This window comes from Lepisosteus platostomus, chromosome 7, assembly GCF_059453375.1.
Source record: "Lepisosteus platostomus isolate fLepPlt1 chromosome 7, fLepPlt1.hap1, whole genome shotgun sequence".
NCBI classification, from domain to species: Eukaryota; Metazoa; Chordata; class Actinopteri; order Semionotiformes; family Lepisosteidae; genus Lepisosteus; species Lepisosteus platostomus.
The window spans coordinates 9,273,057-9,298,190 of record NC_142617.1 but is presented as its reverse complement, the minus strand read 5'-3'; the positions used below and the strand labels follow the sequence as shown (position 1 = coordinate 9,298,190).

General features: G+C 38.0%; 4 protein-coding genes and 1 non-coding gene across 6 annotated transcripts; 1 reads left to right on the top strand and 4 right to left on the bottom strand.

The window, feature by feature from the left end:
* Nucleotides 1-479: 479 nt before the first annotated feature.
* Nucleotides 480-7,746, bottom strand: alg8 (ALG8 alpha-1,3-glucosyltransferase). The gene is made up of 13 exons (XM_088639089.1): nt 7,441-7,746; nt 6,941-7,019; nt 6,364-6,557; nt 5,924-6,033; nt 5,135-5,202; nt 4,739-4,865; nt 4,081-4,184; nt 2,668-2,788; nt 2,113-2,252; nt 1,745-1,884; nt 1,564-1,661; nt 1,311-1,383; nt 480-983 (listed from the first exon to the last, which is right to left on the bottom strand). Exons 1-13 carry the CDS (start codon nt 7,527-7,529, stop codon nt 752-754), a joined length of 1,575 nt encoding a protein of 524 aa, XP_088495215.1. The 5' UTR covers nt 7,530-7,746; the 3' UTR covers nt 480-751.
* A 134-nt stretch (nt 7,747-7,880) lies between these two features.
* Nucleotides 7,881-11,328, bottom strand: LOC148658090 (BTB/POZ domain-containing protein KCTD21-like). The gene is made up of 2 exons (XM_088639092.1): nt 11,037-11,328; nt 7,881-10,763 (listed from the first exon to the last, which is right to left on the bottom strand). Exon 2 carries the CDS (start codon nt 10,742-10,744, stop codon nt 9,962-9,964), a length of 783 nt encoding a protein of 260 aa, XP_088495218.1. The 5' UTR covers nt 10,745-10,763; nt 11,037-11,328; the 3' UTR covers nt 7,881-9,961.
* On the bottom strand, nt 7,888-8,029 carry LOC148658091 (U4 spliceosomal RNA). The gene has a single exon (XR_015940649.1). It is a non-coding gene; the product is annotated as a U4 spliceosomal RNA (small nuclear RNA).
* On the top strand, nt 10,743-16,765 carry ccdc90b (coiled-coil domain containing 90B). The gene is made up of 11 exons (XM_088639196.1): nt 10,743-10,780; nt 11,642-11,702; nt 12,101-12,224; nt 12,704-12,823; nt 13,032-13,135; nt 13,820-13,921; nt 14,208-14,249; nt 14,342-14,413; nt 14,971-15,024; nt 15,398-15,512; nt 16,127-16,765. The coding sequence occupies exons 1-11, from the start codon at nt 10,743-10,745 to the stop codon at nt 16,180-16,182; spliced, it is 888 nt and encodes a 295-aa protein (XP_088495322.1). The 3' UTR covers nt 16,183-16,765.
* LOC148658088 (ankyrin repeat domain-containing protein 42-like) lies at nt 15,026-24,143 on the bottom strand. 2 transcript variants are annotated; one of them, XM_088639091.1, is made up of 12 exons: nt 24,010-24,143; nt 22,802-22,962; nt 22,413-22,520; nt 22,198-22,317; nt 21,697-21,832; nt 20,757-20,957; nt 20,378-20,503; nt 19,452-19,557; nt 18,934-19,106; nt 18,641-18,767; nt 17,650-17,782; nt 15,026-16,888 (listed from the first exon to the last, which is right to left on the bottom strand). In XM_088639091.1, the coding sequence occupies exons 2-12, from the start codon at nt 22,892-22,894 to the stop codon at nt 16,787-16,789; spliced, it is 1,425 nt and encodes a 474-aa protein (XP_088495217.1). In that variant the 5' UTR covers nt 22,895-22,962; nt 24,010-24,143; the 3' UTR covers nt 15,026-16,786. The 2 variants fall into 2 exon arrangements, with proteins under 2 accessions (XP_088495217.1, XP_088495216.1); XM_088639090.1 differs by lacking the exon at nt 24,010-24,143 and adding an exon at nt 23,590-23,948.
* Nucleotides 24,144-25,134: the final 991 nt, after the last annotated feature.

Below are 25,134 nucleotides of genomic sequence, written 5' to 3'. Positions count from 1 at the left end.
TTCCGCGTATTATTTTAGATATTAGTTTTAAATCCAATCCATTTAATATGTTTTCTTTAATACCACTTGTAGTTTTTTAAAAACATTACTTTGCGTCACTTTCTGTCTGGTAATGGACACTCTAGATGGACAGTAAGTTTGTTCAGGAAAGGCAGCATATATGATCTGAGTACAAGTATCTAATTTAGCTGGAGTTGGAACTTCATAAAGAAGAAAAAAAGTACTGCTTTTAAATGTTTCATTTAAGAAGGATATACTGTTACAAGGTACATGAATTTCACATTGGAAGTAAAAAGAATATTGATCAACCTGAACCTGTTTTCTTTATGCCTGTCACTGTATCTATCACACTATACCCAACAAGATCCAGTTCTGTATTTGTTATTATTTTGGTGACCATTTCAGAGACGATCTTTAATTTCCACTCAGTAACCTTTGATTATGAGGTGAGACCTGATGTAAATAAAACAAAATCAACATAGAAAACCAAACATTTTATTTTGGCATTACAGAGCATGTATACAGACAAAACACACCATCCCTGAACATACTCCTCATTTTTACCAGCTTTGTGAACTGTCATTCTTTAAATTTTGAAACAAATGATCTTTTTGGTCCCCAGTTGTACAAGACACCCATAACTGTCTCTGCTCTTAAAATCGGCATTACGCTGACTTGACTTCATTTGGTAAACGAAGTTCAGATGTGACCTGACAGTCTTGATTAGATCCCTAAGCAACATCTCCATCCTTCACTGATGTTTACTCTTGTCCATCTCTGGCCTGGTGAGCAGTGAGATGTAGAGCCTAATGAAGGAGTAAGTAACTCCCAGTGCACAGTACACAGAAGTCAACAGCAAAGGAATGAAGGGGAGGCTCTGCTTCCACACAGTCATGGGGTAGACAAGCTCACAGAATATCTCCAGGGGCACCAGGCCAGCGAGGTAGGCGGCTTCAATAGAGTTGAGCAAGCAGCCTTCTCTTCTGGGGAGACATAAGGAAAAAAACATATTTTCCATAAAGTGTGACAGTTAATCAGAAAACCCAGGACTGTTTCTGAATTTTGGTTTATGTTGTCTGTAATGCATGTCTCAATACCCATGGAGCATAACTGGCCTAAATCATTGAAAATGTTCCACATTTTCTAGCTATTTGTCCAGGTCTCTAGGGATGAACAGGTCCTTAACAACACCCTCTCTCAATACCTCCATCTCTGCCCTTCTCAATGCAAATCTCAATATTTTGAAGAATAAAATGGCAAAGGAAGACACACATCCTAATGGAGGCAGTAGAAGACCAGCAGTCTCTTACCTGAAAAGCACCTTCAGAGATGTCAAACTGTAAAGTGTGAACATCACCATGAGAAGGATTTTGATGGGTAATTCTGCAAAACAGGAACGCAACAGTCATCACTACTGGAATGCTGAAAATGAGATTTCAATGTACATTATTGGGGATTGTAATAATAAACCAAGTTTAATCCAAAATAAAAAAGTCAAATTCAGTGGTATTTGTGTGAATGTATTGGCAGGAGTAAGAATATGACACAGAGCGCGAGTTATACCTGGAGCAGTGAACAGAAGTGGAAAAAGAGAGAAATGGCCTGTGGTTGATAGGATCACAAATATTCCAGCATCTCTTCTGCTTTCCACAGCTAAGAAACTGCAATGAAATAAGCAGATACATGTTGGCGTGTCTAAATAATGAGGAGGGCACACAGCTTCCATAATTATTCGCCAGATTACCTTAATGGAAGAATGGCCATGAGAATAGCCTTTTCATGAACATGCCACCCAAACATGAAAGATCCCAATGCAGAAATGATCAGGCATCGCAGGAAGCCTCTGGGTCCTTGAGGGTTACGCCAAATACAGAAGACCGCAGGCTTGAAGGAGAGAAGAGTAAAGGTCAACGTTTGACAAATTCCTGCTGATGTGAGCAATCCAGGTACGACAACTCAGCCCTGGACAGGTTTCAAATATCTCCGTTTTGCATTCCAGGTCTTCTGCTCTCATTGTTGACACTCTATCCACACACGAATGTGCGAGCTACCTGCTTTGTGTTGTTTCAGAAAGGGGGGAAAAAAAGCCCTGAGAGAAGAGGGGTAACTCACAAGGATGGACGACAGAGTGCACACCAAGGTCACTAAAGGGGTCACAGCTGGAAGGACAGTGTGCTGGAATTCCTGGACCAGCCCCCCTGTCATTGAAGCCTTAGGAAGTCTGTCTACGTCTAGCAGCTTCAATCTCACACCTGAAAGCAAAAAACCTTGTTAGATAGCGAGCGACCATTTCCCACTTCTTTTGTCTTAGACACCATTACAGTTTCTTCCTTTCCTGGCCACACAACCATGTCTTATTATAATATTCATTTCTTTTTTAAAAATTTTATTCCATGGCCACCTGCAAAAGAATCACCCAAAGCCACAGTGAAAGTTGAACATCACCCTGGAATCTCAAGTGATGTTTCTGAAGGTCATTTATTTCAAATCAAACTGGGACATAAGCAGCTATAAAAATTATAATTCTCTCTCAAACACATTTCTGAAAAAACAAAACAAAACATTAAACCATCCTTTTACAGTACACATTTAAATGAATCCATCTGCTTAGAACTCTCCAATGCATATCTTTCTGTAACAATGCAGTTCAGTGAAATAATGCCGTACCGAGGACTGAGAGAGTTTTGTCCAGCACATTGTACAATGCCCAGAAGTTGGGTGCCCAGTAGGCATGGCACAGTCCTCTCTTGAAGGGAAAGAGCCGAGAAAGCACTTGAGGCAGCTGACCCTTAAAAGAAAAGACAACCTGCTGTTATCAAACCTGACAACAAAAAATAAAATTCCACTATCTTCAACGTGTCAAATTATATCATGTCAACATATTTAGCAGAGTTAGAAATGACATGATCTATAATCTAGCAACATAAGTGAAATAATCCAGCTATAAAAAAGGGTTGTACCACTAATATATGTCTACCACCAATGGTATAAGTAACCAATTACAGGACTTTCAAAGCTGTATCTGCAGCTATAGTATACTCTGTACGCAGTAGAGAGTTACTCTCCATTCTTCCTAAGGTTAAAGGATCTGTACCCCGTCAGTATAGTTTGGATGTAAAACAGTGTGAACACCAGATACTACTGGAAGATGCATTTAGCAAATGTGTTACACATCAGTATCCACGGAAAGGAAATGAAGTGGATGAAAAAACTTAAAGAAATATGGTAAGAGATTGATGAAACACATAAATCAAAATTTTGACTTTCTTTCTTGGATGATAAAAGAACATTTTAAAATAAGCTCTCAATAATACAGGGTCACAGTAACATAGCAAAAGTATTTCTTAAACAAAATATACACTAAGGAAACCAATTTAACAAGCAATGACTAATTTAACTAGCAGCTACACATCTGCTCTAAAAAGAACCTGATCAAGGAGAGTTTTGAACCTCCGAAAATGAAAGGGGGATTATATGTCCAACTTAACTTTAAGAGCGGAAAGAAATTTTTAAAATGTACCTGGAAAAGACAACTGGAATCAACTAGCCTGTTATTAATAACAAGCTAAACCAAAAAAACAACAACAATATATAAAGCACCCTTAGACCCAAAGAAGTCTGTACTTTTTTTGCACAAATGTCTCCACCTAGTGTTTAACAACAACAAAAGCACTACAGTAATGAGTCTAAAAAATTGGAGAAATCACTACATTAATTTTTATAGGCAGTGAACTTATTTTTAGGTATTTTCATGAGAAATCTTTTGAGAGCTAAACCATTCAGAGTTCAAGTAATACTTCTTAAGAAAATATGGAAAATAATCAGTAATCAAAAGAAATCCAAATTAATGCTATATATCTCCGTTTTAGACATGATATTTCAAACATTGACACTGATAAATTAAATGTGATTTTCTACAAGTATTAGACACATACACTTAGATTCAAAGCTACTACTACTACGACGACGACGACGACGACGACGACGACTACTACTACTACTACTACTACTACTACTACTACTACTACTACTACTACTAATAATAATAATAATAATAATAATAATAATAATAATAATTACCATAGCAATGAATGGACCGAATGATAGAGCGAACACTGAGCACACAATTGTTCCCAAAACAGCTAATCGGGCAAAACTTAGGCTTCTCCATTTCACTGATCCATCTATAAAGAGAAATTAAGAACAAAATAAATATGCAATATACAAGAAAATCAGCTATTAGTGGGGAGGAGAGCAGAGTAACGAAGCCAATTTATAGATGGGGATTATTAGGAGGCCATGATTGATAAGGGCAAATGGGAAATTTGAACAGGGTGCCGGGGTTACACCCCTACTCTTTTCGAGAAACGCCCTGGGATTTTTAATGACCACAGAGAGTCAGGACCTCGGTTTTACATCTCATCCGAAGGACGGTGTCTGTTTACAGTATAGTGTCCCCATCACTATACTGGGGCATTAGGACCCACATAGACCGCAGGGTGAGCGCCCCCTGCTGGCCCCACTAACACCTCTTCCAGCAGCAACCTTAGTTTTTCCCAGGTCTCACATCCAGGTACTGACCAGGCTCACACCTGCTGAGCTTCAGTGGGGCTGCCAGTTGTGAGTTGCAGAGTGATATGGCTGCTGGCCATATGTTAACACAACATATGTTATGTTCCTAATGATTCTGAAATGATGCTAATGAGCTTATTTTTAAAGATTCATACAAAAGACTTACCTGGATTGTTTTGTGTGAAGCAGAACGAACGCAATAAGTAGATTCCATATGCAGGCGCAATGTACAGGTAAATGTGCTTGAAGTTCAAAAGCAAAGCAAACAGCAGAGCTCCCTCCAGGTGTCTATTCTGTTAGAAACACAACAATGAAAACAAAAAGGTCTGCCCTTCTTTTATTGCATTTCACTTGGGAAGGTATTTCACTGTCACAGACACTAAACGATTTAACATACATTTAGATTAATCTGAAGTTTGGGCCTGATGCTGCCAGCACACATCCAAAGACTGTGAGCACTGTCACAAAAAGCAGGGCTTAATTCATTAACAATATTTCTAGTTGTATTAACACAAAAGGCATCTTGGAAGAGAACCATACAATGGGTTTTTTTTTCACATACCTGAAAGTGTCTGGCAACTGAAAGAAGCAGCAAACCGAACAAGAACCCATTATACTGGAAATGAATATCTGGCAGTAAGTTAGAGATTTAACAATAAGCACTTATTTGAAAACATATTTGCTTTCAAAATACTAAACTAGTAGAAAAGTTATAATTTACCCTGATGTAATTCTTACTTAAATGATAATCCTTTAGGTCACATCCAAAGTTCAAATGATTGACACCTAAATTATCTTATCAATGGAAACTTGTAATAAATTCGCACACAGAAAAATTGTATCACTGTGTGTTCTGAAAATCTTTTGAGGTATGTTAATAAATGAATCGTGGTTAATTGGTCATGGTTAATTGTGCAAGCTCATTTAGAACAAATTGTACTATTTGGTCTCCAAGGTACAAAAAAAGATTTTGCAGCTCTGGGTTACCTTTAGAGTAGACTGACCAAATACATTCCCATGCTTAAAATTTTATATTGACAGGCTAAAAGAACTGAACTTTTTTAGTCTTGAACAGAGAAGGCTATGAGGGGACCTGATTCAAGTATTGAAAATTCTCAAAGTCACTGACAAAAGCAATCCAAACACAAAACCAGAGGACACAGGTGGAATTTACAGGAAATTACATTAAAAACTGAGAGACAACGTTTTGCACAAATACACACATGCTGAAGCTGTTATCCTGGCTTCTTTCAGGAAATCCTTGGACACATTAGCTACTAGAACACAAACCCATCTGCAGTACTGATGATGAACCTTCCTTGCAGCAGGCTGTTCTAGAACTGAAGGATACGATCAACAACAATGAGGCCGAAATTCCACAGCAGTAGCACTGCCAGGACAAATCCTGGTTTCAACCACAGATCTCTGGGCCCTTTGATCCCTCTCACACACTGGCACCACCTGTGGAAGGAAAGAAAGCAACTCCAGTAAACTGCCAAAAAGGCACAATTCTTCTGTTTCAAACCATACGATCAACTCAATTTAATTTTCCACTGACCTCTAACGGTTATTCTCCTAGCAATTTGATTAAACAGCTACTCTACAGCTCCATGGACGAGTCACAGCATGTGATGGTTATCTTGTACTCATAACAACTATGGTAAAACACAGTCACCCAGGCCTATTCACGTTTATTATATTCTGTAGGCCAACGAACACTCTGATCTAAGCTCTACACCAAGAAAATACATTCAAAACATATTTTAAAAGTGAAAAAGTAAAGATACTTACTCCTTCACTGCATAAATGAAGACAATGTCAGTAAAGATGACAGACAGGCGTTGAAAAATAATGGTGGCAGAACTGGCATAATTCAAATTCTGGACAACCAGCATTTCTTTATCGAAAAACTTTGCAATGTGGGAAAGGCCAAATTCAAACCAAGCAAACAACGGAGGATAATCTAAAGTCCATTCCGAAGTGTCCTTGAAGAAGAAAAATAAAACAGGAGCAAAGGGTTATCTGGTCAACTTTTTTTACTGTCTTTTAATTCCAGGTTTTGTATGTAAAAGTAAATGTGTATTTTTATAATTGCAATGCATTGTCATAAATGAATTCACAGATGTTTCCACATAAAGTTAAAAATGCCGTCTATATTTAAGACTGAGGTACACATCAGCGGATGAAATCGTGCAAAGTATTTTGGGGATGGTTTGGAATTCAAAGGCAGAATTATATAAAGGCGGGCGATTCTGTTTTCCTTATTGTCCACTGATTAAAGCGCTAATCCCTTCTGAACCTGCGCACGGACTATGGGTGATACATTTCTGAACAATAACAACCAGATCAGTTCAGGAAAAATACTTACTTCATAGTACCATAAGGACAGAGGTAAACTGTGTGTAATAGCAAGCCAGTTTCTGTGAACTTCAAAATCTGTAGAATGGCTGTAAAAATAAACAAATCGGTAAATGCTCCTACAACACACTGGAAACGAAAATGAATGCGATAAGGTTTTTAAAAGCAATTTATTAAGTTTTACATGTAAATCTTCTGTTGTCATTCTCGTTGATTCGCTTTCAAACAAAACCTTCATCATCAAAATCTAAATACAACTTTCGAACCGAATCTACACGTTATTTGTACAGAAGGTTTTAAATATTCCAAATACACGAGCGCTTATGTCTGCTTGGATCGTGTGCTGGATTTTGACATGGTCAAGAATGAATGAAGACCACGAATGAGCTGCATCTTGAGGTATCAAAAACATAATCTATCGAAACGGCATGACCAGTAATTGTCGTTTCGAAAACTCGACATTCCCGGGTAAGATGGAAAACGCAGCTGACGTAAACCGGTGGAACTTACTAAGTATTAATAAGCAGACCCTTCAAAAGAGAAATCCCCGCTGCTAAAGTCAGAAACCAGCTCCAGCCCTCAGCCACGGGCGCCGCCATGACAGTTCCTGAAACAAACTTTGTGTGCAACGGCAAAGAAAACCCGGACGGAGTGATGGCGCCGTCGAAGAACTGCGCACCCCCATCTCTGAACCCTCCGTGCTTTCGCAAGTCCAGAGTGGTTTGTTATTCTGGATATTTAATTAAATAACTGCTAAAACGATTTCGGCTTATGGAAATAGTCCAGCCCCCACCAATACGTGTCCGTACACGCATTATTTATTATATAGTACCACTCTCAATGCCCAAAAATCTTTAAATCTATAATAACATAAACTATGTACATCACGACTAACTCATTACCATTTATTACGCTAAATATTAGCGTTCAATTCTGTTTTTATACCAGTATTTTCAGTCTCCGAAGAGACTGTCAAAAATTGCCGGCACTAGCTATATTTCAAGCCAGTACAAGCGGGGTATTGGGTAAAGTTTTCAACTAGCAATAATCGCGCCTCGGATAAACCTCATAGGCTACGATACTGCCACTGCGCAAAGCTAACCTACCGTTCCCCCAGTCTACCCACCCCATAGCAAACACAATGCGCACGCCTTACGGTGTTATAATGGTTCACAAACTTTAAACTTTATTTAATATCACGAGTATTAAAACACACATAACACTAATATAAAACACCTGTCTTTCATTGTTATGAATCAAAAAAACATGCTAAAACGAAACAATATTAATTAAATCTTGTAAGTCTTGCAGAGCATCATGGGACGTAAAATGCAAATTAACCTACCTCCTCTGACTTCACCACGCAGAGACGTGAACATATAGCAAGGGAGTAGGTGGAGCTAGGAATCTACATATTAGTCGCTACCTCCTAATGAGCGGCTTTTTACACCACTGCTCTGCAATTAACCGGATCAAGTTAATTAGATGATAAATTTGTGAATGCTTGATTTTGAAAAGTGTCAGAATTTTATGGGCCCTTCTGAGCAACATCAAACATACACATGCTTCTAAGCACAAGCACAAACTGCTCGTTACTAACTGCAGATCAAAAGTTGGTAGTTATGTGTTTCAATTACATACTGTAGGACTACAAAATTAGGTAGATTTAAACTAGCAACTATCCACAATTTTTCTGTCATGTAATATGCTGTCTTCTTCTGTGTGACCAGGGAACCATGAACCAGAGGGGACAACTGGAAACAACCAACCCCATACAAATGGCAGAGACTGAATAGGGCATTGTTTTTGCTGTGTGTAAAACAATTGTCTTAGTAGTACACAGTATGTCTGGAATTCTTGTCGTGTATCCAGGCACAACAAAGGTTTCAGGTCTTATTGCCAATGTGTGAAATGATGCATTCACGAAACCATCCTATTTTCTCTTACAATACAAGCAGTTTTTAGGCACCATTAAATAAATGAGGAGTAAAAATGTATTATCTTCAATTTGAGAAACGTTACGGTCCTTTTCTTAAATTTTAATACTGTTTTGTGAAGAAATTTCACCATAAATAAAGGCACACTAAAAAGAGGCGCAAGGACCGTAGTGAATCATATAGTAGACATATTCAAAGACCTCATAGCTTAGATTCTGTAACTATATCATGCACTTGCTGGTGTGCATTATCACGCCATATGTTCTGTTCTGAAGCTGCCCCCAGATGTGGTTCTGCTATCTGTGTTTGAACAGCCTGCAGGGTCAACAGTTTCTGAAACAGCCAATTTGTTACAATAACTATAATACAATTAACACGTAAACAGTTCTTACACTTAATACAAACAATTCTGAATGGCATTTGTACAACATATATTTTAGTAGTATTAATTAAAATGCAGTATTATATACTTATAACATTTACAATTAAATACATGTTCTCATTCTTTGCAAATCTTCATTTTCTTATAATCCATTCCCCACCATAAAAATAATAATTAATAATTGCTTACATTCAAAGCGCTTTACAGGTAATGGGGACTCCCCTCCACCACCATCACTGTGCAGCCCCACCTGGATGATGCGACGGCAGCCATAGTGCGCCAGAACGCTCACCACACATCAGCTATCAGTGGGGAGGATAGCAGACTGATGAAGCCAGTTCATAGTTAATAAGCTTGACAGGCCTACAATCACACCCAGATCAAACCCCTTGGAGTTGTGAGGCAGTGGTGTTAATGATCTCACAAATTCTCAGTGAACAGGGTTTTCTAAGTTTGTTATATGTAAGTTTGATAATTTGTGAGAGTGTGTATTTATTGTGAGATGTTTTTTTCGGGTGGAATAAAGTTAATTTTGATAGAAAAGAAAAGGTTTTTCTAAGAACAGGCAATACATCAGACTGCATGCACAATAATATTGAAATTCATATTCTCAAAAAAGCATAAATTTAGATTCACCCCATTTATATAAAATGGCTGGGTGTGATCCTCCGATCAGTGAGCTACTGTGAGCTACTATTCTTACTGCGCGTCCTCATGAGCACCTGTAGCGAATCAACCGGACAGTCTTGGTGTTCGTGAAATCGTGGGAGCTGGGGTGAGAGGAGTCCATGCAGAAGCCTTGATTCATGGTTATTTTCAGAACCTCTTCCACAAAGGCCCGGAGACTGTTAACTTGCTTGTTAAAAACCCAGAGCCTTTTCAAATTCTGCAGGGTGTACTCTTCCTCCGGGAGGCCCTCTACAGCACCCACCCACTGCAGCACCAGCCGATTCTGACCTTCGCCTTCGCCACACACAGGGGAAAGGTTGCCGTTGAAGAAGTAGCAGATCTGAATACCCAGGCTGCTCAGGAACGCACCCGAGGTGCAAAAGATGTTGGCTGAGAAGACGTCTATAGTCAAAGAATCGAGGCTGTAGGCCTGGGGCGCATCTGGTCCAGAGAGGTGAACTGCCTGCATTTTCTGATCCAGGCTGATGTTCAGCATGGCGTTCTTCTCTGATGCCAAGTCCTCAGCCTCCCTCTCATGCAACACCTCCATCAGAGGCTGAATCTGGTAGAACCCCGCCTCGCGTCTCAGGAGCTTCATCTCTTTGTAGTCATCTGGGAGGTCAAGGTGCGAGGACCTGAGAAAGTTGAGGATGTGACGGAAGGTTTTGCCATCCCGGTCAATGAAGAAATGGCCCTGCTGGTCCTTTCTGACTGGCAGCGTGCCCTTGAACATCGCACCCAGCACGGAGTCGGGAAACCGAGTTAAGGTGGCCAGAGAGGTAGTGTACAGTCTTCCTCCCACATTGAGAGTCACAAGGTCAGACATGATCAGCAAGCAACGGAACCTGGCACATTGGAACAAGTAAAGAAATTAGAGAACCACAGAAGCGTAAAAAGTGTATAAAAGCAGAAGAGGGGTTATTTCTGACAGAGCAAGGACATTGGGTTAACAAAAACAAGAAAACAATTTACAAATCTGAGCCCTACAATTTTTTCCAAAGTGCTCAGAATAATCCAAAACCTTATGCCCGCTAACATCACAACATCTTTTATCGGCGTCAATATTTTGTAATTATACCTATAATTATACCAATTTAATATTTTGTAATTATACCTACTTTTGTGATGTAGAAACAAAAATAATGCTATTAAAAATATGAAAAGGCGCGTCAGAGAGGCGAAGACGTGAAAAACTATGTTAATTTTCGAAATTAAGAGCTTCCAAATCTTAAACGCGAATTCTCCTTCGCATAATCTATTTGCAAGAATCCGATCGTTATAGCAGTCGCGCAATCCCACAGAAATCCTAGAGAAGTAATACAAACATTGTTGGGTGTGTAGAGTAGACAAACCGCTGTGTTTACTGGGAGTTGAAGTCCCGTCTCAACGTTTTGCTTAAAGATAAACTTGCTTCTCTGGCGAAAGAACTACATTCTTAATGGACTGCATTAAATAACCTTATCAGATGGCCAGAAGTCATAAAGGGGATAGGTGCCTATCACTGTGGCGCCTCAAGGGCACTGTTTTAAAATAATTTTAACATCCCATTGGGTATGGTTGTTTTTTTTTTTAAATGAGGGTCTTCTATGCTGTCATTACTAGAAAGCTCCGAAACCTATAGAAACGGTTTTATTTTGTCATCTTGGAGCGGGTAAACAGAAACTTTGACCCAATTAAAGGAGGCGTTATTTTTGTAAAGTTTGGTAGTTTTTGACCTTGTCAGGTTTCCGGTGTTACCAGACGCTAATTGCCAGAAAGCATACCAGAACCGTGCCATTAGAAAGGTGTAAAACAACTTACAAACAATTTTTAAACCGATTTTTAATTCTAAATAGGAACAAGTAAAGGTTTATTCAATGCGGGGGGGAGAGTCACAGCGTTCAGGTGCCATCTTTTCTGGAATGTTTTTTTTTACTATAATGCAGATATACTGTACGCACTTCCTACAATGAAATCCACAGCGTCCTCAGCTCGCTGGGCGGTACGTCATTGTTGTCGTACAGTGACGCGAAAAATATTCCAAAAAATGCCCGGATAATACAAGTACTGAGAAACCTGCAGGCTATGACCTGCAATTTTCACGGCATATAAACCGAAGCTTAAATTGCCTTCTTACTTAGGAAATGAATTTATATATACACTACTTTTAATTAATTTATGATTAAAGTTTTTGTTTTTTAAGCGAGAAGAGGATCCACGGCATATATCAAGCATCATGAATTGCAGACATTGCAAAACTTTTCTATCTGTGCTGAGGAAGCCAAGTCGAGCCCTGTGTCTGCAACGTTTACCCACTACGGCGAAAGGTAGGTCATATTAAACACGGTGCAGTTTCAGAGCTTCGGGTGCAGCACTTGTCCATTCCGATTCATCGTAGGTAATTAATCCTTGTTTTTAAGTATATTTGTCATCCTGCACCAGAAATGATTGCCCAGTCGCAGATAAAACTGCTGCTGCCTTCGCAACCAACAGCTGACCAACTTTTTATAATTCTGAAAACTCATGTTTTACAAGATCGTCTTCAGAAAGTAAAATCATTCAATAAAGTTCATTTTTACTGCCAAAGAAAACACGGTTATGGCTGGAGGAGATTTCACAAGTCTTGGTTTAATACAGCTACTGTTCCGTAACCTTACATCATAATGTCAACATGCAAATTGAGGTTGCTCGTTTGTTAGCTTTTCAGTTCAGCACACGCATGCATACGAGCATTTTCTGGACTCGCCGGACTTTCAATAAAGACAAATGCAATCCTCATTTTCTTCGTCGTTTACCTTTGTCTCAGGATTTCATGCAGGAGCAGCTCAAAAAACGTATGACATGAGAAGAGTAGATCTAACACCTCTTGAGCAGAGGAAATTGACGTTTGACACACATGCCCTGGTGAGAGATCTGCAAGCCAGCGGTAAGTTGCTTTAAGTACAATAATAAGTGTAATTTACTTGAGTATTTTTCCCCATCTTGGTGTGTTTGTAGACTCAGATTCGAATCTTCTGTTGGGATTTTACTTGAAAGTGTTATGGGATTTTTTTGGGGGAACTACTTGATTCTTTAAATAATATATGTTTTTTTTTACCAAATGTATATTATTCCATGTTTTGCCTTTCATACAGGCTTTGGAAAAGAACAAGCAGAGATTATTGTCACAGCGCTTGTAACACTAACAACTGCCAATATGGACATAGTGTACAGAGACATGGTGACTGGGGCACATCAGGTAAATAACTGAATATCTGACTTCTGTATTGTCTTCCCTCTTTACGTGCTGCTCTTACATACAGTACATGTTGGTTATTGATTTTTTATTAAAAATTTGGTGGCAGGTCCAGATTAAATTTCAGAATCAGGGGTCTCAAACTCAGTTTCTGGAATTCTGTGTCTCTTGTTATTTCTTCCAGCCACACTCTCGGTTACATGATTGGTTTAATGACTTAACTACATAATTTTAGTACTTCTAAACAGGCTCTGAAGAGTGCTATATATAACTGTATATTTTATTCATGTTTAGACAGGTGTTTTGAGTAATCAACTGTATCGTGTATTTCCTTGAAACAAAAAATAGAACACTCTTAATCCTCGAAGAATTGAGATCCCTGCATTTATACCACATCCTAAAATTTTCCTGATTTTAAAATGGATTATTTTATCATCAGTTAAAATGAGTGGTACCTTCACATGGACATTTACAACTTCACATAATGTTCTGTTTTGAGAAGAATACTTCTCTTTCATACCGTAAAAGAGAATCTTTGTACTGTGCAATGAAGTGAAAATTTTAAAAAAGAAAACCTACCTACTATATATGAAACTATAGATGTCCATAAACTATAATTGCCTATGCAGATCTAAAATGTCTAAGCAGTAGGAGAGCAATGAAACAAATGCTTTCCTTTTTTTTTAGGAGATTGCTCTACAGCAAATAATGGCTCACCTGGATTCAATCAGGAAAGACATGGTTATTTTGGAAAAAAGTGAATTTAGAAACCTTAGGGCTGAGAATGAGGTACAGTATGACAGTAAGGCTGTGCGCAGCAAGTTTATAATTAGACACTTGGTCTTTATTCTTAGGTAATGTTTTTTGTTTCTTTTTCTAACGTTACAATTATGCTGATCATGGGAAGTGGATTTATGAAAAATTTCAGTCTAATTCAATTCATTCAGCCAAGTACCACCATCTCAGATTGAATAAGGCTTAATCTTACTGTGTTCATTGTTCAGATGTTTGTGTTTTAAAATATGAAAAAATGCCACTATTCAGTTAACAGTGTGAACCAAAACTTGTTTTACAGAAAATGAAAAATGAATTGGAGCAGGTTAAACAGCTACTAATGGTAAGTGGTAACAATGGTAACTTAAACATAAAGTTTGTATGAAGGTGCTTAAGTTGCAAACACCGATTAAATATTGCACTTTTTCTTTGAAGGAAGAAAGCCGGAAAATCAGAGCAGATGCCAAACTGGATATTAATTTGGAAAGAAGCAGAGTAACTGACATGGTAATATCTATGACCCATGCATTTAAATTTCTCATGTTTCTGTGTGATAAAAAATCCCGTGATGCTATCAATATTGTTATCGTTATCGATAACATTGTTAGTTGGAGTAGAGGCATGGCACATGCTTGTTTCTTTACACATATAGGCTTGTATCGTCTGGAGTAGTACTAGAAGCATAATGTAAAGGAGTACAAAAGTATGAAAATACAACCTTATATCTGCTGAATTATCCTATTCCTCTGTGTTGTATTTAAAAAGTACTTAGATGTATTCAAGCAGTACTGGGCAGCAGGATTTAGGAGGTGAGCAGTTTTTGTTTGCACCTTTCATGAGATGCTGTGAGTGTTTTATGATGGTCTGGCCTAATGGGAGCCTTTTTCAAGGTTGTCCAGCATGGTGGTAACAGTAGGTGTTACTGCACATCCATGGAAAAGTGTGTGAATTGTGTAGTGATGGCACCGTGTCCTCAGCTGAGAAAGAGGGCAGGGCTTTGTTCTGCATTTGTACATCATGGAGTGATGATTTAACAAGATTTTCCCCTATTTCCCTGTTTACAGTTTACAGAACAGGAGAAGAAACTTATGGAAGTCACAACAGAATTTCACAAAAAGGTTTGACATTTTCAGCTATTCTTTATATGTTATCTGCATCATATATAGGCTCACACAGTATACTAGCTTAAAGGCTTATTCAAGAATGACAGTTTTAAGTGCAAAATGTGAAACTAATACTGTACTTATTTAAAAAGAATTAGAAACCTTTTTAAATTTAACACATGTAGATATACAGCTAGCACATACTCTTAACATGTCCATTACAACAGCATAATACATTTTAATTGTTTGCAAAGTAAAATGGTTTGGAGAAGTAATGGGTTGTAGGTTTCAGTGATTGTACTGGAAATGTAAGGAAATATTACGTTGAGATGAAGAGTGACTGGGAATCACAAAGATACATTTTGGTTTTATTTTTCTTTGAACATAGAATGCTGACGTAGACCGTAGCACAATGGAAGCAACAAAAAAAATTGACATAGAAGTGGCTTCGTTGAAAACTCTGCTAGAATCTCTAAAGCTGGATACTATACGCTACCTTGCAGGTAGGTGATGTAGAAAATTAATTACATTTTGTTTAGAACTGTTTTATTCCTTATGTGTAGCCTAATCGTATTGGATCTCAGAAGCTAAGCAAGGATGGGCCTGGATAGTACTGGGATGAGAGACCTCTAAGGAAAATCGGGCACTTTTCTTACTGGATCAGCATCTCGAATCCACAATATCCCAGTGGTCCAGGGATCACTGTGCTTTAGGAGGTTCCATTCTTTGTATTAGACATTAGATCAAGGTCCTGGCTGTTTTCTTAAAGAATGATCCCATGGCACTGCTCATATTAACAGGGAGGTAAACCTGTCTATTTGAAAATCACTATATAAATGCAAAGAAATACTTGTATCATAAGCTTTACTTTTATCTTACCATTTAATGGTGCCCTGTGCATATTCTTTCCCTAGCACATATAGTCATGTACTGTAATACTATTCCTTCCATAGACATTTATCAAGGAGAACAATGTTACTCTTGTCTGCCTTTACTTGATTGTACTTAACGTTTTGTGTATAGTACATAAATGATGTTGATTAAGATGCAAGTTGACAAATTGCATTAAGCTTAACATAAATTCTTTCTGCTTTTTTTTTTCTTCCCTATTTTGTAGCTTCTGTCTTCTCCTGCCTGGCAATAGCTTTAGGCTTTTACCGTCTTTGGAAGTGAGAAAACAAAATACGTACATTTTAATAAAGTATAACGGCACTTCAGCTGTCTACAATTCAGAAGATCCAACAGATGTGAAAGTGCTGTATTTACAGTGGTTCAGCCACAAAACATTGTGCTAATACAGCACTGAGATACGGTTCTGGAGCAGTGTAATGAGTATGTACCTGCAGGAAGTAATTGTCTTCTTAGACGCCTTTTTACTTTTTACATAACGGGACTGTTCTGAAGTTTGTTTTTGCTGTTGTTGCTGATATATTGTATTTCAGAAACAAGTCAAGTGCACTTACAATATGGTAACATAGTTGCTAAAGTGGCTACATTTGCTTGTCTAGATTTCCCACTTTCAATATACAGTATATGGTACATTTGTCAGTGAAAACAAATCTAAGACATCTGCCATACAGTTGTCACTGAAGAACTGTTGCTTACTATTTTTTATTAAGACCTTATTTCAAGATTAAACATTGATCAGTGTTCTGAATGGAAACTACAATATCATTCCTTTGTAAACCAAATAGTGCCAATAAAGCTCTGTATTTTAAACAGTTTGCCTGCTGTCAATAAATAATGTGTATGCTCATTGTTGCATTAGGTCAAACAATTACTTTTCTGTGATTCTTCTCACTAACACCCCTCCTGCTTCATTCTTTCTGGGTTTCTTTAATTTCTTTTTCTCTTTAATTGGTTCCAGAGACTTTTCTTCCTGTGGAAAGGAGAAGACACAATTGACTTAATCTTTTGGATTTCATTAAAGCACAAGACATTTACTTAATTGTAATTATCTGGATCTAGTACACATGAATCACGATTGACAAAATCATTGGGCTCAATCAAAGTAATACATTTTACATTGTAGTACATCAAATAATTATAATTAACATTAATTATGTTCTGTTGTGTTACAGTATATACTTCAGACATTTTGCAAAGTATTAAATGCAGTCTCCTTGTAAGCTGTAATATACTGGAGCTAACCACTCAACGCTGTAACTATATTGACATCAATTGATTTTAAAAAGTCATAATTTAGTCTACAAAATGAATTATAAAATCACATGTGAATTATTAAATCACATTTACATATCTTGAGACCATTAAAATTAGGCCAAAGTAAGATTGAATGTTATAGTCTAAAATTTATATCTAAACTGAATTATCAGAACCTGTGCCTATTTTTTTAAGATCTATAATTAAGATTATAATACTGTTTAACATCAAACATTGTTTTTCAATTAATACAATTAATTTTAGTTAATTCTAGTGTTACAGTAGTGCCTGAAAATAATTGTGTCCAGTCACCACCCAGACTTGATGTGTCCTATAAAGTGTCAGATTTTTGATGACCCATTTTGGGGTTCTCCTTGAACTTTACACATCAGCAAGATCTTTAATAGGTTTCCTGGGTGCCACACTATGGAAGAAACTCTTGAACCTGCAAGAGCTGATAACACAATGAAATCTCACTGCTGTTGCTTGGACGTCATGCAGGCACTTGTTGAGGTGCCCTATCTCTGCCCTGTAGTCATCCAGCTGGCATTCCAGCTTCTCCCTGCGGACTCGCTCGTATTCCAGCTGGGCCTTCAGCTCCTCAATAGTTCTGGAAAAGGCAGACAAATCCTTTTTTATGGACAATAACAGTATTTCTGCAAATGGTTAGCTCATATTTGAATTATTAAATAATAACAAAACCCTTAAGCTAAGTATTTCTTTCTGGAAGCAAATTTCTTGGGAGGTTGGTTTGCCAAGGAAGAATTGAGACTAGTTCAATTCCAAAATGTTCCAAACTGAGATTTTTTTCAAGGAAAACCTATTTCAGGAAAATAATGGATATGGAATATTTTTCGTGATACTAAAAGAATTGCATTTTTAAGAAGAATAAGAATAACTGGGTAGTATTCACAAGTAACCAGTAAGCTGTACCAGGCTATATTTCTGTGATAGTGTGGGAAAATGGAGCAAAAGAACAGACTTCAATTTGGAGTCGGCAACCAAAAAGAAAATGTATGTGTAAGGACAAAAAAAACACAAAGGATGAGTAATCGTTGTGTCATGCAACTATATATAAACTTACAAGTACATTAAGAAAAGCATTTTTTTATAAATTAATCCATTATAGTTTCAAGATACCGATTTGTGGAATTACTTTTTGAAATTACTACAGGAGTGAGAACAATTACTTTTATTATGTCATGTATTACTTTATGCAGTATCTATACATACGAATTGTTAGCTTTAAAAACTAATTTCTTATCCAAATTAATGTGTAACTATAATGGATTACTGTTTGAAAGAAACTTTCTGCAACTCTGCTTATACATTACATTTGTTCCATTAATGTTAGTAACTTTAAGTCTACAACTCATTCTCAGTGATCTGCATTCTTTTGTGAGGTGATGCAAAATGCAATGAGAAATGATCCTGAAATGTACAGTGTGTCACTTGAAGCCTCTGTTACCTTTCTGCTTCTTTTTCTTCTTTCCTTTTGCTTTTGTCTTCCTCAAGTATTCCCCCCAGCTGCCTGTAGTTACTTTTTGCTATTTCCAGCAGACGTTCAAATTCCTCAATCTTTCTGTATGCTCGCACTGGAACACACACCAAAGTGAAGCAAATTATGAAAGGATGAAGCAATGAAACCATTTCAGAAGACAACTGTGAGCTTTCTGGAGTTTCATACAGCTTTAACTAAAAGAATAATACCCAAAGTCCCTAGAGTAAAATGTTTAATTTATATATGAACTATAGACTTACTTCTGCCTTCCTTCTTCTGAGTGGTGCTTAAGTTTACGTCTTCGAAGTTGTCTGTGCTTCCTTCAACACCATGTCTGTCAAAAAACAAGGGATCCGTGCTGTTCAGCTCTTCATCCGAGTCTTCACTTAGAGTCTCCCCTCCTAGGAGCTTCACTGCTGCCAGCTGAGCAAACCTGTTGGACCATGAAGATGGAAAGACCACTACGTTTTTATCGTATTTCTGTATTATATGCTTATTTTACAATGTCTTCTCAAAAGAAGGTTATTTAAAACAGATTACTGGTGCATCAGTTTCTATTTAAGGATTCTACAGTACATACAACAAACGGAAGCATGCAATGCGTTTCAATAAGTAACAAAAACATTTTTCAGTAAATACTGTAGTTACTTTAAAAGAGCTGTTTGCAACCCAAGCTAGAAATGACTTTCAAAGATTCAGGAAATAACAGAAAAGTGCTGTAACAAAAAAAACAGTGCTTTCTCTATTGTATATTACATAGAGAAGGAATAAAACATACCTCTTTGCAATGTCTTTTGGCGTTTCACCTGCATCGTTTGTGATATTGTAATCAGCACCCATCTCTAGAAGCCACTGCAAGCAGTTCAGATGGCCCTGACCAGCCGCTGCAAATTAAGAATTGAGATTTGTTACTGCACATTTTCACACAGAACGAACCTTGCTTCCTGTGCATAGAGGAAAATTAATTGTAATATTTACAGCAGTTGACCTCAATGACAAGGAGTCTTTAAATAACATGGATACACAAACAAATAAGCACCTTCACAAATCCATTTACTTCATGTTTACACAGCCTTACGTACTTTATGTCTTAAAGCAACCCACACATATACCAGTATTAGTAGGTGCCTTGGTGTGTCCTTTGTAAAACAGATTTCTTGTTCAACCCAAAGAATGCTTCAAGCTGCATTTCACTTGCACAGTAGCTTCAGAATCCACTACTGCTGTAGTGACCAAACTTACAATAACAGTGATGCACATATAAAACAAACGCATGCTATCACAGTAAACTACTGCTGTTCATAAAGAACTATCCTCAGTTTCATTATTGTTTGGTAAAGCAAGAACTTACTTTGCATATCCGAGCACAATGATAAATTAATATTTGTCTGAAACAATGGGTTTAAGATTTCAGTTCAGGTTAATCATAGCGATTAGCACAAAACAGTAAAGTAATTATAGAGCACTGATTGAAACAGCTGCTTAACACTCCAGAGTGTTTTGACTTCTATTTTAGATGGAATCTGCACAAAACAATAGTTTCTTTTCCATAAGTAAGCTCACAAGACTTTTTAATTGTTTCCAGAAACCCACAAATACTTCAAATTCCATGTTTCAAGTTTTTTACTGGTTGAAACATGAACCACAAGGACAGCTAACAAGCTAAACTGTGCCTCTGAGCTCTCATTAACTCTTCTTGCAGACCTTTGTGTAGGGGAGTGCACCCCTTGTTGTCTCGCTCATTGAGGTTTATAATTCCGGATTCCACCAGCTTCCGAAGGGTGTCCAGGTCCCCTCGGAGTGCCGCAACATGTGCCGGGAATGCCAAGTCTAAGGAGAAATAAAAACTACTCTGAATTCAATTTTTTAAGTAAACCTGAATTATTTAAAGAAGCCGCCCTAAAGGAACAAAACATAATGCACATGAACCTACAATATCCAGGTGGGGCTGCAAACTGGTGGTAGTGGAGGGGAGTTCCCATTACCTTTAAAGCGCTTTGAATGGAGTGTCCAGAAAACCGTTATATAAGTGTAAGCAATTATTATTATTATTATTAAGTGTTCACTTAAAAGTACCACATACCTTCCTGCTCTCCTGGGAAGTCCCTTTCATTTTCCACAGCATCGATGTACTGTTGCACTGCCTGCTTGTAGAACCTCTTAGCTAGATCTTTGGGTGTTTCTCCTTGGTCATTTCTGGCTCCCAGCGTATGAGTTAAACTTACACCCTGGGAAACCAGGAATTTAAGACAATGCAGATGTCCTTCCGACGCCGCTAAGTGAGCTACAAGGAGGTTTGAAAAAATCATGAGTTTTACAACCACAGTGGTCTGTCTTAAACACTTCTTTTCACACAAGTAGGTCTTCCCTAGCATTTCTATTTTCATTGCAGTAAAACTGACTTTGGCTATCAAGAGATAACTCCTCACCAGCACTTTTTATAATTGAACTCTAAATGAGGTACAACATATGGTTATCCTAGTTGACTTCATTACATTTTTACAAGGTGCTCGGATGCAGTATTAATGGTATAAAGAATCTGACTATTTTATGATCCTGAATTTCATTTTAAGGTTTTTAGATTTAGATAATTGGAAGAAAGTTATGTTAGATCCAATAAAAAATATTTGTAATTGTTTAAATATATAATATATGCAAGAAACAACTAATTGAACTATCCAGTACTGAGAAATTTAGACATGAAAACTCTTCCAGTTTAGTTTGATTTAGTTCGATGTCACTTGTCCAAGTTAGCTATGTCACACTGATAAGCTCTGATAAGGGGAAAACAGCTGCCAACTTTCACTTACATGTGCAAAAAGGCAGAATGGGAAGTAGATAAGATGGTTCCAAAAGGAAACTGGACAAAATGTTAGTCAGGAGTCATATTTTCGATTTTATAGAAAAATCTATCCTTCTATCATCGAAAACAAAAAGAAAAGAAATAAAATGATGGCCTCCTCTTTTCATGAACATTCTTATGTTCTTATCAACAGAGATTATGATCTCCTTTCTCATTATACCTGGTGTGTTTCCATTGTTATCAACATCATCCACACTGGCTCCCCATTTAAGAAGAAACTGCAAACAGCCTAGTCTTCCATGGAAAGCAGCATAGTGTGCTGGCCTCCAGTCATTCTTATCAGCACTGTTGCAATCCTGCAGAATCAGAAAATACACTTGAAGAAGGCTCTGCAGCTGAAACATTGATACATTTCTAGTTTTTAGTGTTCAGGATATAATTTACCTCTACTTTTTCCTTTACAACTTGCACTGTATACTATTTTCATTGTAATGGCAAAAAGAAAGCTGTTCTTAGACATTCAATGACACAATGAACTTTTAATGCATTTAATCTTTAGGCAATCGCTCTGCTTTCTTTAATCAGTTTTTCAGGTTTTGTGTCCATTTGTAAAATTAAGCTCTTTTTTCTTGTATACAAAATGTCCAGTGGAAAAGTGCTGACGCTGCAAATAGAGACACTAGAATGAGTATGCATGGACAAAGGAACAAAGGAGACAGACCGCTCCGCTGCGCAGGATATTCTGCAGGGTCTGCGAATGTCCATGAGCAGCAGCCAGGTGCACTGCACTGCAGCCTCTGTCATCTCGGGACGACACAATGGCACCATTCGTAATCAGGGCCTAAATGATCGGAGGTGACACATATTCTTCAGTGGAGTTTCATTCTCTTCTCAAAACACTACCAGAGCTTTGAAAAACAACAACAACTGCGTTACCTGCATGCAAGCGTCTCGGCCCCTCATTGCAGCTAAATGGGCAGGTGTCCAGCCCTGAGGAGTGGTATCTGATGTATCAGCACCATGCCACAGCAGCCAGTGCAGGCACTTGGAATGGGAGCAAAACGGATGTTGAACAACAGAAACATGGCACGTTTTCCAATTCTTATTCACTGGAGTCGCTGGGAAGAACAGGTCCCGTATTTCATGCAAACAGTTGACTAAAAAAAAGGCTGAGCCGGTCTCAGTTAAGAACAATGCAACAGATTATGGAAAACTACCCTTGTTGCATCTACTGTGTTCTAACCATAGTGCTGGAGGGGGGTTAATGGATGTCCCTTTCTACAAAGAGTTATGCTCAAACCACTAAGAAAAGGAAAATCTGCAACCTCTAGACTCCCTGTAAGTGAAGCCCAGTGGAGAGGGGTGAATTTGTGCTCCAGGTCCACTTCATTAACGCTGGCTCCGTTCTTCACCATCATTGCCAGCTGGTTCACATCTCCTGCCTTCACCGCCTCGTGCACTGTGGCCAGGGCCCTCTTCTTCCACACTGTGAATTTCAGTGAGAAACAAGAAAGCAATGAAGTCTGTAAGGGGGAAGGAATCCCTTGCACAAAGCACCCAGGTGGGTCAAACAGAAAATGGCTTAAATCTGGAGCTTCTTGTACTGACTGGTTTCGTGTGGAAAAGTGAACCATAAATCAACTATGAAGGATAAATTCCAAGATGTTTGGAATATATTCTGAAAGCTCAAAACACATCACATGCGTTTGGGGTTCCACATATTCTAAATATTCGTTTTCAAATTTCTGAATGCTTTAAACTTAAAGGTACAAGGACGTCAGGGTGAAATGGGAGGGGGGAGGATCCAGAGTTATCTTTTACTGACATCGTTTTACTTTTCACCTAACGAAGAAATTAAATTTATCACTGACACAACGCTAATACAGATACCTTGGCCACGTTCACAAAAAAAAATAGCGTACACATAATAAAAATGACAGACTTAACCTAGGTAACCTTTACCGTTTCGACAATAAACAAGAGGTCTCTAGAGACTAGTTCATTTGTTTTATTCAGTTAAGATCTTGTTCAGAAAACATCACACACAAAGAGTACGTGTGCGAAATTAACAAAATAGCATATTTTATATACACCTAAACAAATACATTCTTACCCTCTAGCGGCATCGGCACGGTAGGTATTTCAAAGAAGCGATTGATTAAAAAAGAAACTTTTACTGTGGTTTTTGCCAGACGGGGCTGTTGCTAAGAGCATGTTTGTAGTTACGTAAACTTCCTGTTGTCTAGTCCACGTGTTCGGCCGGCATGGAAAAATGGCTTCCGTTTTACAAGATTCATTTTTCCTTTGGTTTATTTATTTGCTCTAGGGGATGCGCAAATCTCAACCCGCCACAAAACAGTAACGGCTAAATATAATGAAAATGGCACAGAGTGTTTAAGTAACACGTATTGTGCTGCTCGATGTTTAACACTGGTTTCGAAATAAGAAACTCAAATTCAGCGGGCATTTACAATATGTTCTGCTAAGCCGTTGTACACAATGTAGATTCCGCTTTAGTAGGGTATACAGTTACCATCGATGAGGACTTGTCTTGTCACTGTCACTGAGACATTGTACCTTAATTACCCAAAGTACACAACACCCAATAGTTCCGCCCCTTGTTCTGCTGACGTTGGAATAGCAGATACTGCTCCGCCATGTTTTTCTTCAGCGCTGATAAGACTGCTTAATAATAATAATAATAATAATAATAATAATAATAATAATAATAATAATCCTTACATTTATATATGGCTTTTTTGGACACTTCATTCAAAGCGCTTCACAGGTAATGGGGACTCTCCTCCACCACCAATCTGTAGCTCCACCTGGTTGATTTTACAGTACACTCGCCATATCAGCTGCTATCGGGGAGATAAACAGAGTGATGAGTCCAGTACATTTCTGATTCACCTCTGGATCCTGTAACCTTATTATACTTTAATGGGAGTACTGTTGAAATCTCACCCGAGTGAGATTAGTGTTTAAGACATTTGTATTTCTTAACCTTTTCACGGCTGTGCCTTTTGCTTTTCTTGGTGTTGTATCTCCAAGCGACCTTGGGATCGAATCACCCCATGCGCACACACAAAAACAGACTGCAGCAGCCTCCACAGGTATAACCTTGCCTACCAGGTTGTTGTTGTTGTTGTTGTTGTTGTTTGAAAGATCTGTCCATCGCATTAAGCATGAAGGATATCGGTTCTCAGAGCTAGCCCAAGGGTGCTTTAAAATTATTTAACATTTTACATTTAGCATTAACAGAATTTATGGATATAGATCAGGATTTCAAAGCTGACAATTACCACAGTATGATAGTCGGGGACATATGTGCCTAAAGAGGTGCCATCCTTCAAACTAACTAGTAAAGGTTTATTCCATGCTGAAAAGAGAAGAAAGGAAACTATGTTTTGGTTGTGGAGCCTTCTTCGGGTGTCAACCCAAGATGTCAGCTTTGAAATCCTGATCCACATCCATAAATTCTGTATATGCTAAATGTAATGCCAAAACGTTGTTTCCTTTCTTCTCTTTTCAGCATGGAATAAACCTTTACTTGTTCCTTTGCAGCCTACATATGCTGACTCAGCTACCTACTTGAACATCCTTCAAACTAGACATTTAACCGAGGTACCGACTAAAAATCCCATTGACCTAAGAG

Excerpts from the sequence above, each read along its gene's own strand:
- alg8 (XM_088639089.1), bottom strand. The coding sequence starts at position 7,529 with ATGGCGGCGCCCGTGGCTGAGGGCTGGAGCTGGTTTCTGACTTTAGCA. Across the intron at positions 7,020-7,440 it reads GGTCTGCTTATTAATACTTA|CCATTCTACAGATTTTGAAG; the intron begins GTAAGTTCCACC and ends TTATTTTTACAG. Across the intron at positions 2,789-4,080 it reads TCGGTCCATTCATTGCTATG|GGTCAGCTGCCTCAAGTGCT; the intron begins GTAATTATTATT and ends TTTTCTTTTAAG.
- ccdc90b (XM_088639196.1), top strand. The coding sequence starts at position 10,743 with ATGATCAGCAAGCAACGGAACCTGGCACATTGGAACAA. Across the intron at positions 12,225-12,703 it reads TTTACCCACTACGGCGAAAG|GATTTCATGCAGGAGCAGCT; the intron begins GTAGGTCATATT and ends CCTTTGTCTCAG. Across the intron at positions 13,136-13,819 it reads TGGTGACTGGGGCACATCAG|GAGATTGCTCTACAGCAAAT; the intron begins GTAAATAACTGA and ends CTTTTTTTTTAG.
- LOC148658090 (XM_088639092.1), bottom strand. The coding sequence starts at position 10,744 with ATGTCTGACCTTGTGACTCTCAATGTGGGAGGAAGACTGTACACTACC.
- LOC148658088 (XM_088639090.1), bottom strand. Across the intron at positions 22,521-22,801 it reads CACTTACAGGGAGTCTAGAG|TGCCTGCACTGGCTGCTGTG; the intron begins GTTGCAGATTTT and ends TCCCATTCCAAG. Across the intron at positions 19,558-20,377 it reads GTGCACTCCCCTACACAAAG|CGGCTGGTCAGGGCCATCTG; the intron begins GTCTGCAAGAAG and ends CTTAATTTGCAG.